Raw genomic sequence first — 14,015 nt, 5'->3', positions numbered from 1 at the left:
ATAATTATTTAATTAAGCCCATTGTTTTTAAGATTTCACCTACGTATCACAAATGTATGTAATTTTTACAACATTGTATTTTATATCTTTTTACTTTCATTCCCTTAATAAAGATGAAAGCGAATAAATTGTTTTTTATTATTTTAACAATATACATACATATGTCTTAACATGTCCAAAAAATTCGTAGAGTTGATGTTCTTATCATAATATTTTATACTTATAGGACGTAGATAGACTTTTGTCACTGACTGCATATTCCGAACAGGTGAATTCCATAAAAGAAATTATCTGTTGAAACGTTGTTACACAACTTCTTATTCTTAACTTTTCTTTATAACATTCATCTGGTTGTATTCGGTTTCATAAAGTACAGTAAAGATATCGCGAGATACTGAGAAAATTTCACTACGTATATTTATTATACAGCAAAATTGAAATACATTAATTATTAATGATATTCCAAGTGATCAACTATCGATACCACGTAACGTTTTTCTCCATCGCATTTGCATCTGTGCTCTAGTATATTACGCGAGAAACGATTAAGGATTAAAAAAAATATGCTTCGCGTAAAGGCGTTCGTGCATAGCAATCGTCTCACGAGAAACAGGAAACAAGACGAGAAGTGTTGCTTATTGATGCAAGGTATGGAAAATATGCAACGACCGTCTTTAACTATTTGCAATCGAGTTGAAGACCGCTTTTATTCGATAGTCCACATTCCGGTAATTTCAAATCGAAATATCGAACGGTGAAACTAACTATGCGAACGAACCAACTTCAGTCTGGAAATCGTGTCTCGCGTGTTATCTATTCGCCCGTGGTATTATCAAGTTCATCCGATAATGCATTTTAGGTAGCACGGAATATTCTATATTGAACGTGAAGCGAATATTCAAACAATATCTTTATGATTCTTATGAGACGAATAAATTGAAATCCATAAATTCATTTAAGCAATATTTATCGTAAACTAAGAATTATACACTCAGAAATGTATACATTTGAATACCCAATCTAACCCCAACCTAACCTCATCAACGATAAACATAAATATTGGGACATGTGCTGATAGTACGAAGGTAATGCTACTCGTTGTTTTTTTATTTCTATGTATTTGCTCAGTCTCGCGAAAGTATTTCAGCACTTGTAGATACACACATTTTACGAATATGTTATGTGTGTTACACGGAACATTATGAAATATCATTAAATGTTTTATACGAAACATTTGTGAATACATATTATGACAACTGTGTTCTATTTAAATTAAATAAAGAAGATTAATCGTTGTAAATGGAAAAAATTTTTCGAGAGGAAGAAAAAGTAACTTTTCGTGATATAACAACATTTAAAACAGTGATAAATGACTCGGTATTTATTAAAACATCATATTTTTAACGAAACGTCTCCCTCTTCAGTTTTGATCTCTTCATAAACAAAATTTATCAAATTCCTGCAGAACGTACATGTATCGAAAAGAAACACTAATTATTAAAATATACTCTTTCTTTACAATTTAAACTTCACTTTCTCCAGACAACATTTTCCCTGTTACCTTCGTTTCATCTTATCCACAACATCAAAGTTGTCCAAGTCTATGATTATCATGAAAATTACAGGATTTCATTCGCCAAGTTCCGCAGTATCGAACAGAGTGTGATTAATCGACAACGAGAGACTTATTCTCATTCACCCATACATTATGAACAGTGGTTCACGAAAGGATTTGAAAATCTATAGAAATCTTTTAAAAATATATACAATACTATAGAAGTTTGAATAAAGTAATTTGAAATTTCATTAGTTCTGTAGTAAGCCACAATTATTACAATTATTTATTTAATATATATATATTAAATAAAGTTTAAAATAAAATTGAAAGTCTCTTTTGATTTATTCTCGCAAATGTCATTACATATCTATTACTTACTTAAACCTAATTTCATCATAGCATAATAGTAAAATAATAATACAGAGCATAATCATTACACATTATCAATACATAATTTTTAATTCCGTAATTCAGTTACATATTGTCAAAAATGAGCATCTGTTGAGATACTTTTGAGAGATAGTACGTATAATATGTTTATGATTTATGACAGTTTCCTATTGTAAATGTTCTGAAAATGTAATTCGCGTGAAAATCTTGTACGATTATTAACAGGTAAAAACGTCCGAACAGATGATTGACACGATAGTGGTATCGATTGCAATTCCTGCGACAGTCACCCTTCGGTTTTATTCCCCTATACCTGGAAAAATCGATATTATCCGCTTTATTTATATCTCAGTGTTTTCTGCGACGCAGCGCGACGCAGACGGTACTGAATTAACAGCGGACTCTATGTCTAATTAAAAAAGGAAGGAGGGAGAAGAAGGGAATATAACTAGTAAAAACGTCTTGTAGTCAGACGCTCCTAGATTTTCCGCTCTTTCCACCTGCCAAAAGATTCTACCGCCTGTCTAGACGATGTTGACATTCACGACCGCCTTATTACTTTAGCATCGCTGATGCAAGACAACGGCGCCAAGTTTTGTTCTCACACAGCTGGCCGCGAACGTGCGCGCTCGCAAATACTCGTACGATCGTTCTAACTTTACACGCATAGATTTCGTACTTCAACTACACGCAAACACCGTCTGCAATTCATTTGCATGTTCGTACAATGTTCTCGTTCGTTGTCGCGAATGGTTACACACGACGACACATCTCGCGTGACTCTTCGATAGTAATACACAGTGGCTCAAAAAGTATTTCAACACCTGCAATAGAATATTCTCATGCATATACATATCATGTACATAACCTCGTGAAAATATTCCGACACTTGTAGGCACCCTTTATAAATTTACATATTACGTGTACGTTAGACGAAACATTGTGAAATTTCATTAGCATTGTTATGAGACTTGTTGGAAAAATATCATTTTAGTATATTCCTAGAGAATTTTGTTATTAGTGGTTGCCATGAAGAAGATGACATTATGTGTTATAAGTTACGAGCATGAGCGGGTACGAAATGTGAACAGATTAGTCGACTAGAGAGCTGTGTGAAGAGAGCGATGCGACGGCAAGAGTAGAGGACAAAAAAATAAAGAAAACTGTGTAGTTTACTTCATTTATATATATATCCCAAAAACATTGTATATTTTATTCGATTTCATTTAATTTCTATATGAAACGAGGTTAGCATTCATGTTGTATATTAATCTTTTACCAAGTATTTTGTAACTTTTACATATATGTAATGTATATGTACTGTACAACTATAAAATAAGAATGTTTAGGTATAAACTATGTCTTAACCCTTTGTTCACCCTTGTTTCATTTTAGAAATATACTACAGTTCATGGTTAACTGTATCGTCTATATCGGCATCGACAAAAGTTAAAACTTCTTATATCACGCTATACGAACTTCTCTAATATTTTACTTTAATCACTATTTAACTGTGTATGCACTTTCACCCTAGAATTTGATTCTGAAGCATATTTCGTTTATTTAAAAATTATATTTTAAGTAATGAAGTTAAATAATAAATGAATTAAAATAATATGAAAGTAATGGAGTTATTTGATTGTAGTAGATCATATTCTGATAATATTATTTCTACTCAGTCATATCTGTGAATAATTAATTAAATATTAATATTAAGAAACTATTTATATTATCTTATATATTTTTTAATTCACGCTCATTTTGATTATGACTCCTAAATATATACATATATCTACAAGTATAAGATTTAGTATAAATAACGTCATATCTTAAAAATTTACGAAATAATAGAAATTTCTTAATGATTTTAAATAATATATTAATCATTTCTATGCTTAGATATAATATAACGCATACATTAAAATTTAATTTGCGTAAACGTTATATAAAACACATTCTTATTGATATAATTTTTCAAAAAGCTGAGTATGTTAATAGTCTCTTAACGCAAATATCCAACATAAGCCTACGCGACGCAGTAACGTTCAAATTCTTGATAATGATTTGTTAAAATTATCTCCTGCGTTTAAAATAACTTAAAAGATTGAAATTTATGGACCCATATTTACGTCTCTGATACCTTACGCAACGCATATTAATTATTCGTCTAAAATGAATATATAAATATTTCTTTAAAATGTTAGTACGTTAACACACTAATAAGTTTAAAAGTTTCTACAATTTCCACAAAGTACTTAATCATTCGTAATTCAGCAAAAATTCAAATTTACAATTTAAATAATAATTCAGAATTAAATAACAAATGTATGTTTAAAACAGAATTATTTCCGTTACGACCTATTATAAATTAATTATTGGCGTTTCGAAAATCTAGGTAACCGTGTCAGAAATTTCTTTCGATACATCTGTGCGAAATCTAGTAGGAACGGTTGCCAAAACGCGTACCAACTATTCCCCTGCGTCTAATACACACAAGAACGCTTTCTTCGGCTTCGGCGCAACAGATATATAAACCCAATTCGTCTCGTACATCTATTCTTACGTTCATAAGGTTATTTACACTCGGTGTCTGACACCATTTTGGTACCAAAGCACAGTACTCAGGCCAAACGGCACTACTCTTGTTAAAGCACGCAAATCGTCACGGAAGAGTCGAAGCGACACAATTGTTTGCAGCGCGGTTCACCTTGACCGAAAGCTAATTGAAAAGTTACCATCGATGGAGAATATGCGCGTAGCCTAGGATAGAAGATTACCAAGGTCTAATTAAACAACGCTCATACAGTGGTGTCCGTGAAGATTAAGTACTTTCAAGGAGTTATTGCCGATGATTGTTAGCTATGCGAAAATGCACGCGATGAGATAACGGTAAAGAGTTCGATGCACATATCTTGTGTTTCGAAAACCGCGAAACAGCGCAGCAGCAGCACTGCCACGCGATATCGCGTAACGAAAAACCGACTGCACCGACTAATACTACGGCTACGTAACACACAATATGTATATTCGATAATTCGAACGATAGATAGAATACACTCGAGCATGTGCATATATGTATGTATGTGTATACTAAAGAACCCTTGCTGCTCGTCTTTATAATATTTCGTATTTCAATCAGTAATAGTGTAGTACGCGTGGTATAGTATGTAATATCAGTGAACCATTTGAAATAAATGTATATATGTACTTACAATTAGTTACACGATGAGCTTTACGTCAAATATTTTCAGATATCTCAGAAATGATTTCAACAACTTACCGATTTCTTTCGATTATTAGACCAATGATAACACATTTGACACATCCACCACGCCACACTTTATATCCTTGTGAAACTTTCACCGTAAACACGCGAACGATTAGCAGTGATGATTAGTAATTAGATTAAGAAAACTACGACGAAAACGATACCAACCGTTCGAAAGACCGTAAGAAACTGGCCAGTGGCCGCGACCCCACCACGCGGTATACCGTCGTCGAGGATGCCAACAAATGTAAACATCGCTACAGCTGATCGTTGTGACATGTGTGTGTGTGCGCGCACGTAAGTACGTATTTTAGTGGTTTGCTTCCCCTGCTTCGACTAATCGCGTCTGCACGTGCGTGTCTGATTTTACGATGTAAGTATGTAGATACAATCAAATTATACATCGATTTTTATATTATTATTATTATTATATTGCCAGTCGTAATATAATTTCATTATATTATTATAACTTTAAATAATAATGAAGATTACAAACTATGACTGCTAGTATACATGTTACTATCAGCTATCTTTGAGTATGATAGATGAATTCTAGACAGTTTTATATGTATAAAGATTTGTCACGTACGCGCGCGCGCGCGGACACATACCCAATGTAAAGATTTACAGTAAAGTTGACAATAATAAGCAAAACTGTTCATTACTCTTTATATACAGCTCTTAGTATGTATTACGTGCCATCAAATTGAAATATCTGGAAAGTAAATTATTTGTGATAGTTTTCGGGAAATAAAAAAGTGGAAGATGTAAAATTTGAAGGGAATTTTATATCGTTACCATGCTTTCATCTAGCTTATTGTTAAAACTGGTAGAGTAGTACATCCTTCTATTAAATGCAACGCGTTATGAGTGCAACGGAAGAACGGTGACACTACTAAAAGGACAAATTGATTGATTCTGCGGAAACCATTGACTCGGTCAAGGACTTCATTGAGAATTTCATTGAGCAAATCAGTTGAAGTAACGGGTTTCAAATTAGATACATATGATGCTCAAATAAATCGTGAACATCGAGCTCAACAATTTGAAAGAAGAAACAAGACTTTCATAAGGAGATTATAAATCAGAAATGAAAAGTTCCTACGATTGCTCTTATGATTAATTAACTGTATATAAAGATTGTTTTCTTCCAAAGTAAATACGTATATACAATTTCATATAAAACTATAAAACTGGACTATCAACTGTAACATACAGGATATAATATACGCATAAGGTTGTGAATATAACTATTTAGAAAATAATCATGCCATAATTGAATTTTTTAACTATTCCGGTGATTAAATATTTATCCATATTTAAAATATTCCAGTCACGTCGTTTTCTCAAATCATAGACAGTTTAGATACATGCAAAATGTCATACATATTAAGAGTCTTTTCTATCCAATTTATATGGGATTAAAAATTATAAAATGATAATATTAATTCTAAAAACTGAAAAATGTTAAGTGACAAAGAATTGAAATTCGAGATTCTTATGTATTGACATTTTTTAATTACAAAATCCATAGTCTATAATTGGTGTTATATACAATAAATATAAATAAATACATATTTTGAATTGACGTTATTTACTTAATTACATCTGAATATGTGCAATAGTATAATTTGTTATTTTTTAAACAAAATAAAGATAACTAATTATCATTTTTGTTCATGTGCGTATATACATATACTCAAACAGTTAATAATTTTCCGACCTTTATAACATTAATTTTTTCAATTTTTAACATTATCATTGTTATTGAGCATGCATAAATCCATAATTTAAAAATTTATTTCATACGACTATTCATAAATAGTGGCAGTTATCAATATGCTTGATTTAATTGAGAAACACTCAATTGACTGGTACTTATTAATATTATTTTGACTAACTAATCATTGATCAAATGTCTAATTACTATAGATCATATACAATATACATATTATATACAAATTATATACATATGTATGTTCCTAATTGTTATACAACCTCGAAAGAAAAGACTAAGATAAAACATAGGAAACATTTAAAGAATATGTCAATTTTATCATATTTTCATTATGTATTAAACCAAAAATATAGTATACTGTTACTAATAATTTAAAGTGTGAAATTTAGGGAAATATAGAAAATACTAGTTTTAGATTTCATGATTTATAGTCAATAGAATTTGGTTTTATATATAAACTTTCCTTCTCTTTGTCCTTTTCGAAAATTTACCTGGATTCAAGATTACTATAAATTATTTAATGCTTTGAAATAATCTTTTATAACAGTTATACAAATAATTTTCTTAAGTACAATTCTTAAATACAATTCTATTTTATGTCATATAAAAATTCAGCTTTTAAATAGAATTTTCAAATTAAAGAGGAACTATTGTAGTAAATTTGAATTTTCATCTTTTTTTATATGTACACTATTACTTATACCAAATATTATTAAATAATTAAATAATATACCAAAGAGTTTTAGTGTATTATTTTAATTAAATTTTAGCTTTTATTAAGTACATATAAATTAAAAAATGATCAAACATATTTACATGTTTAATATCAATAATATATTAAGATTAAAATTATTAAAATTATAAATTACCTTTGCAAATTTTGTCATGGTAATAAACACTAGCATTAAATAATAAACTTAAAAAGTTTACCTTTATCTTATAAATTTTCTACTTTTCAATCACATATTATTATGGTTGAAAAGAACAAATGTACCACTTGAGTTATTAACAAAGAGTCTAATATATATATCTAGTATATACATTTCTTTTACATGTTATTTAAACAACAAGCATAACATATTTTTAAAATCGTATAATAAAAAAATAAAACGTTTTTAGTAAGACCTAAAGTTTCAAAATCTTAAAATATTACTCTTGAACTTTTAAAACTTTATATAAAAAATATCTAACATTCCATAAACCCATTAACCTAAATTATGCTGAACAAATAAAAAAATATCTACTTTGATATTTTTGTAATTTGAATTCAGAGAAATCTGTCTAGCTTTCTCTATTATAAAGAAATTGATCAATTGCAATAGAATATACAGCAACTTTAGAAAATATTCAAGTACATATTATTATATTATAGTATTATAAATATTATTAATTCTATAACACATATTTTCCAATGTACAGAAAATATTGAAAAACGATTAACATAGAATGCCATCAAGTATTTTGTGATATTTCATAATTACTTGTACTCTTTTGAAGTGGTTCTATACCCATAGTCCATATCACTGGTGAATCTGTATTTATAGTTACTTCAGAGCAATTGTCATATGTATTTGAAGAACTCACAAGACTCCCAAATTGTAATGTTGCATTGTCTAAGAGATGAAACATATTTTTTTTCCTATAATACTGAACCGATTCAAACATATCACTTTCATTATATTGGTCAATACATACTTAAATTCCATTTCAAACCAGTTGTTATTATACAGTTAACAGGTGCACCAACTGGTAACAGTCCACACCAGCTATTGTTTTCTACCAAAATTTTAGGAATGATTATACTGTGAAGACCTGGTCTTAAAACCCATGTCAATGAATTGTTTGCAATTTGAATCACCTAAAAAATACATAAAATTTAATAAATGAAAGTATCTTAAAATAAATCTAAGTTACAATTAAATAAGTAATAATTACTTGTACATGTTCAATAATCTTATCGCTTCTATAAAGTGTATTAATATTTCCCATGATATGATCAAATCTCCCTGAAGTGTCTGCAAACACGTATATTCCATTTAGCTGTAAACAGTAATCGTATCATTATTGAGTATAATTCACTCAAAAAATCTTATAAAATATCCTACATTACCTTTATATCTTCTTTTTTAGCATATTGTCCCAATTGAAGCAAAGCTTTCGTATAATCTGTGTGATCTTGATCAGGTGTTTTAATAATCATTGAGCCCATACTCTTTAGTTTTTCAAGAATTAAAGGAGAACAACTATCCATATCACCAGTAATTAAATTTGGTACATATTCAGTATTATTTCCATTTAATAAATCAATACCTTGCTCTTCTAAATAATGTAGCCATCTGTACGTTCCACCATCAACAGTAACATTAACCTGAGCTGAATAACATATGCTTCTGAATGAATTATTTTTAACAAAGATTGCCAAATATATGTAATCTTCTTTATTTGCTATTCAACTAGTTTTAAGCACAGGAAACATACCTCTTTTCCAAATTTGAAGTAAAGTATTATCTTTCCAATAAAGTGGACTGTTCAGTATAACAACAGCGTACTTGTAATGTGTATGATAATTAAATATTTGAAGAGGATCCCACACAGAGGATCCCGTTGTAAAGTTTGAATCACAGTGCATGACTAGCTTTGATTTATATCTTTTTAGAACTGAAAAAGATACGTATAGATCTGGGTTACGTCACACAATTTAAAGGCACATAATTTTGATTATTTAAATAATATTAAAATATTTAACATTTACTGTAAACGTAATAAAAATTGGAAGTGACGTTCTCTATTTTTGTTATATCTTACGTAATAATTGTTGAACTTTATTCACGACGAAACTCAAATTCAAAATGGTACTTTTAAAATTGTACATAATTTGCATACATATGTTTTATACTCAAAATAATTATATTAACTCCATTTTATATAAAAATTTAAATGCATATTGTTTTGTTATTGCAACACAAAGATCATATGCTTTGGCATTACAAAAAATTATAGAATCCTTAAGTAAATTTGATCATATTCCACGTCTTACGTATATGTAACAGAAATTTTATTCAACAGGAACAGCTATATTGAAGTACTAAATTGTTAAAAATATAAATTCAAGTAAAACTACAATATTACAGCCATTTAATAAATCCGCCGTTCTTTAGCACTAATGTTCGTATTATTATGTAGTAGACATTAGCATTAAACAAATGTGTATAATTGTGAAGGAATTATAAAATAATTTTGCGATAATGTAATTTGTTATATTCACAAATTGGGAGAATATCATAATGTAATTTGTTATATTCACAAATTGGATGAATATAATAATGTAATTTATTATACTTACTTTTATTCTAACCTTATTGCATAAAATCATCTCGGAACATTATGTCATCTAAAATTTGGATTTGGAAAAATGTTCCCGGAATTATCGGTCGATGTGATGATATAATTTATTCACGTCCGATATTACCATCATGTCAGGATGTTCTTTTATATTTTGGAGGTGATATTCAGGTACATAAAATGTACTATATTAAACAATAATATAGTACAGTGTATAAACATTTATATGAACACATTTTTATTATAGGACACTCAAGAAAACATGGAACATGCAGGTAGCAAAACGTATATAGAATGGAGTTTAGAAAATACAGCCAAAATACTTACTATTAGCTTTCCTAAAAAACATGTGTTTTTAATTCGACCATCTAGGTGATATTTATAAGCTATGTTAAAAATGACATATTTGATTTTTATTATTATTAGCTGCAATATTGTTTTAGGGTATTAGAAACGTTAAGTTATTTTGATAACTTTGTACCATCAAAAGAATATGGTATACCAGTATTTTGTCCAACGCATAATGCTTTAAAACATTTACAAGAATTACTTAAATCTTTTGTAAATAGAATTAATATATATAATACAGACAAGGTATACATACTATAAATTATGAACTGTAAATTTATAACTTTTAATTGATACAAATATATTTGATGTTTAGGAACTTACTCACTTGAATATTGAGAAAGCAAAACTAACATTAGTTGGCTTTAGCAAAGGTTGTATTGTTTTAAATCAATTACTCCACGAGTTTCATTATTACCAAAATAAATTAGATCCTGATATTGAAATTAATAACTTTATACGTCTCATTGAAAGCATGTGGTGGTTGGATGGTGGACACGCAGGCTCTAAGGATACATGGATTGTGGAAAAATCCATATTAGAATCTTTTGCAAACTTAAGTAATACTATTTATTGAGGTTGAAGCCTTTACAATATATTTATTAAGTGCTTTGTTAACTTTATATTAAACGTTGATATATATTATTGTAGGGATAGATGTTAATGTTCATGTTACGCCATATCAAGTTCAAGATTCTCATCGTCCATGGATTGGTGAAGAAGAAAGCCATTTTTGTAATACTTTACGAAATTTAGGAATTCCTATAAAACGAACTTTACATTTCGCAGATAAGACAAGAAGTTTACAAAATCATTTTAATGTTCTTAAAGCTATTCGGAATTATACACAATAATGTTATTTACACAGTAACGTTATTTATAGTGATAACATTAAATGGATGTAAACGGATGTTTTATTTCATTAATTAGGTGATATGAAAATATATGAACTTCTTAAGTACAGTATCACATTTCATAGAAATTTTTTTTATGGTAGAGCCTATGATAGAATTATTTGAATTAAGTATAAAATATCAATTTTGTATTACCACATAAGGGAGAGGCTGAAGGGATGTGCAATCGGGTAGAAGATGACTCTATGTGAAAAGATAAGTCGAAAATGTAGGATGAATTTTTTTCATATGACGCTCCGTTTTCGAGAAAATCAAATTTGAAGATTTGAAAAGTATGCTTAAACTTGGCTAATACCGGACTGAAGAGGAATAAATAATCGACAGGAGGCTAAACTGCATATGAAAATAAGTCGAAAATATAAAACAAATCTTTCTGCAGGAAGCTTTGTCTCAGAAAAAAATAGATTTGAAAATGTATCTTGCGCTTGTACAAGACCAGGTTCTTAATCGACCATGTTTGATTTTACATTATTTTATTTTTAACTTATTTTCGTATATAGAATAACCTCCTGCTCATTTGCTCATATCTAGTCGGTACTTAGCCAAGTTTAAATATATTCGAGTAAATCCGATTTTCTCGGAAAGAAAGCATTGCATGAAAAAATTTTATTCTATATTTTCGGCTTATTTTTTCATATAGAATCATCACCAGCCCGGTTGTATCACTCGCCCGGTATCACCCTGTATAATTAAAAAATTGTATATTCATACAGCAAATGAATAAGGAAATCCATAATTGTAACAAGATGATATAAAATTTTAATTATAATTTATATTGAAATTCTTTTTATAAATCGCATTTAGCTCTTTAATTCGACATTTATGCATGTATAAAATGTGAATATAAAAATAAATATCGATAATATATGTAGCATTATATGTTTTAATGCTAAAATATTATTTTCATATGATAACTTAATATGAACATAAAATATATTTTATAACAAATTTTATAACATATTATTAATACATCATCTAAAACAATATTTTTACAAAATTTTGAAATATCTTTTCAACAACTTAAATAACATACCCTTAATATTATATAATATTACAAGTAATATATAAATTTTACAAGAAAATTTTAGAAAATAACTTTGATACACTGTAATGTTTTATCTACAATATAGAGATATTAATTTAAATAATAATCCATACAAAATAAATATTCTGTGATATTAATTTGAATTTTCCTAGCATCTATTTGAACATTTTGTATGATAGTAAATTATACTTCCAGATTCTGAAACAAATTGTTGTTAAATAATTAAATTTATATAGTTTCCATAATAAAAATAATTACCATTATTTAAGTGTGATAATTTAACTTCAGCCCATTCATCAGATCCATCGCAACAATCACAATATCCATCATTAACTTTATAAGATGGTATTTTTATTGGGACTTGTTCAAAAATAATCATAATGTCATTAATAGAAAACTAAATATTATATAATAAAATTTAAATTATTAAGTATACCTATAAATTGCAAGGATGAAAGTTCACAATTAAAGACACCATTATTACATGCATTGGTACCAGGCTCATCACTACCATCCAAAGGACAATCACAGTAGTTATCATTAATTTTAAAAAAGTCTATTTCGTCTTTTGAGGTAAAACAAACAAATTTCCCCCGTACATTTGGCAAGTATTTTGAAATATCTTGATCACGCGTTCCATGTAACGATACAGTTCGACCTCTTTTATCGCGAAGTAATTTTGAATGCAATGGTTCATTCCATCTTGAACTCATTTTACCATCGCTATAATTAGTTGTTCGTACAGATCCACTAATGTATTTTCCTACGATCGCTTGATTAAGTTTTTTAAAGTAAACTAACTGATAAGCAACGAAAATAATAGAAACTATGAATACACAAATTAATGTATACTTCAACTTTTTTCGCAAAAATCGACGTTTCCAAAATCTTTCGATTTTCATATTTACCAATTCCCTATACTAATTGGAAAAAAGTTGTAAGTAATACTTTTTTGTTAAATCAAAATTTTGTTCATATTAATTGGGTAGTTTCTTTTTTCAAGTATATGTTTCATATATCTTATAACAAATTCACATAAAATATATGTTTTTCATAATTAACAATCACACCATTCACACCAGGCTTTATTTACAAACAGCATGTAACTCATTCTGTTTCCTTCAAATTCGAACAAGTCAAAATTAATCTATTATAAACTGATTACACAAATGAAGTTGTCTACAAATCTACAAGTCATCGACAACTCCAATTATCGAAACAGTTCGAATTTCGCCTCGGAAGGTTAACGATTCGTAATTAAACACAAACTTTGATATTAACATAATTGTCATTTTAATTGCTACTATGGTAACAGTGATACTCTTCATAAAAGCTTTTAGTGAAAATTTTTATTCCTAGAATAAGCTTACAGTGAAAACGTTTTAATATTTAAATTAAGAATACAGGTATTT

At 28.6% G+C, this 14,015-nt stretch overlaps 3 protein-coding genes and 1 long non-coding RNA gene across 6 annotated transcripts in view; 2 read left to right on the top strand and 2 right to left on the bottom strand.

Annotated features, from left to right (window-relative positions):
* The window catches only part of Vha100-2 (V-type ATPase subunit a family protein Vha100-2), a 51,698-nt gene extending 46,315 nt beyond the window's left edge, over positions 1 to 5,383 (bottom strand). Inside the window, exon 1 of the mRNA XM_072014605.1 lies at positions 5,229 to 5,383. The gene's annotated coding sequence lies outside the window, so the exon portion shown is untranslated. The remainder of the gene's footprint in view (positions 1 to 5,228) is intronic.
* LOC139993340 (uncharacterized) lies at positions 2,287 to 3,387 on the top strand. The gene is made up of 2 exons (XR_011801365.1): positions 2,287 to 3,195; positions 3,344 to 3,387. It is a non-coding gene; the product is annotated as an uncharacterized lncRNA (long non-coding RNA).
* Positions 5,384 to 6,711: 1,328 nt separating the features above from the next.
* LOC139993216 (uncharacterized) lies at positions 6,712 to 13,853 on the bottom strand. Its single transcript, XM_072014728.1, has 7 exons — positions 13,040 to 13,853; positions 12,862 to 12,963; positions 9,433 to 9,612; positions 9,065 to 9,327; positions 8,890 to 8,994; positions 8,650 to 8,812; positions 6,712 to 8,567 (listed from the first exon to the last, which is right to left on the bottom strand). Exons 1-7 carry the CDS (start codon positions 13,503 to 13,505, stop codon positions 8,407 to 8,409), a joined length of 1,440 nt encoding a protein of 479 aa, XP_071870829.1. The 5' UTR covers positions 13,506 to 13,853; the 3' UTR covers positions 6,712 to 8,406.
* On the top strand, positions 9,766 to 12,441 carry LOC139993238 (mitochondrial protein C2orf69 homolog). 3 transcript variants are annotated; one of them, XM_072014803.1, is made up of 6 exons: positions 9,766 to 10,240; positions 10,333 to 10,467; positions 10,544 to 10,668; positions 10,740 to 10,890; positions 10,961 to 11,204; positions 11,296 to 12,441. In XM_072014803.1, the coding sequence occupies exons 2-6, from the start codon at positions 10,339 to 10,341 to the stop codon at positions 11,496 to 11,498; spliced, it is 852 nt and encodes a 283-aa protein (XP_071870904.1). In that variant the 5' UTR covers positions 9,766 to 10,240; positions 10,333 to 10,338; the 3' UTR covers positions 11,499 to 12,441. The 3 variants fall into 3 exon arrangements, with proteins under 3 accessions (XP_071870904.1, XP_071870895.1, XP_071870885.1); XM_072014794.1 differs by having other exon boundaries at positions 9,767 to 10,158; positions 10,334 to 10,467; XM_072014784.1 differs by having other exon boundaries at positions 9,767 to 10,467.
* Positions 13,854 to 14,015: the final 162 nt, after the last annotated feature.

This window comes from Bombus fervidus, chromosome 2 (assembly GCF_041682495.2).
Source record: "Bombus fervidus isolate BK054 chromosome 2, iyBomFerv1, whole genome shotgun sequence".
In the NCBI taxonomy this organism is placed as follows: Eukaryota; Metazoa; Arthropoda; class Insecta; order Hymenoptera; family Apidae; genus Bombus; species Bombus fervidus.
The sequence above is the reverse complement of the archived record's forward strand: the minus strand, read 5'-3'. Positions and strand labels throughout refer to the sequence as shown.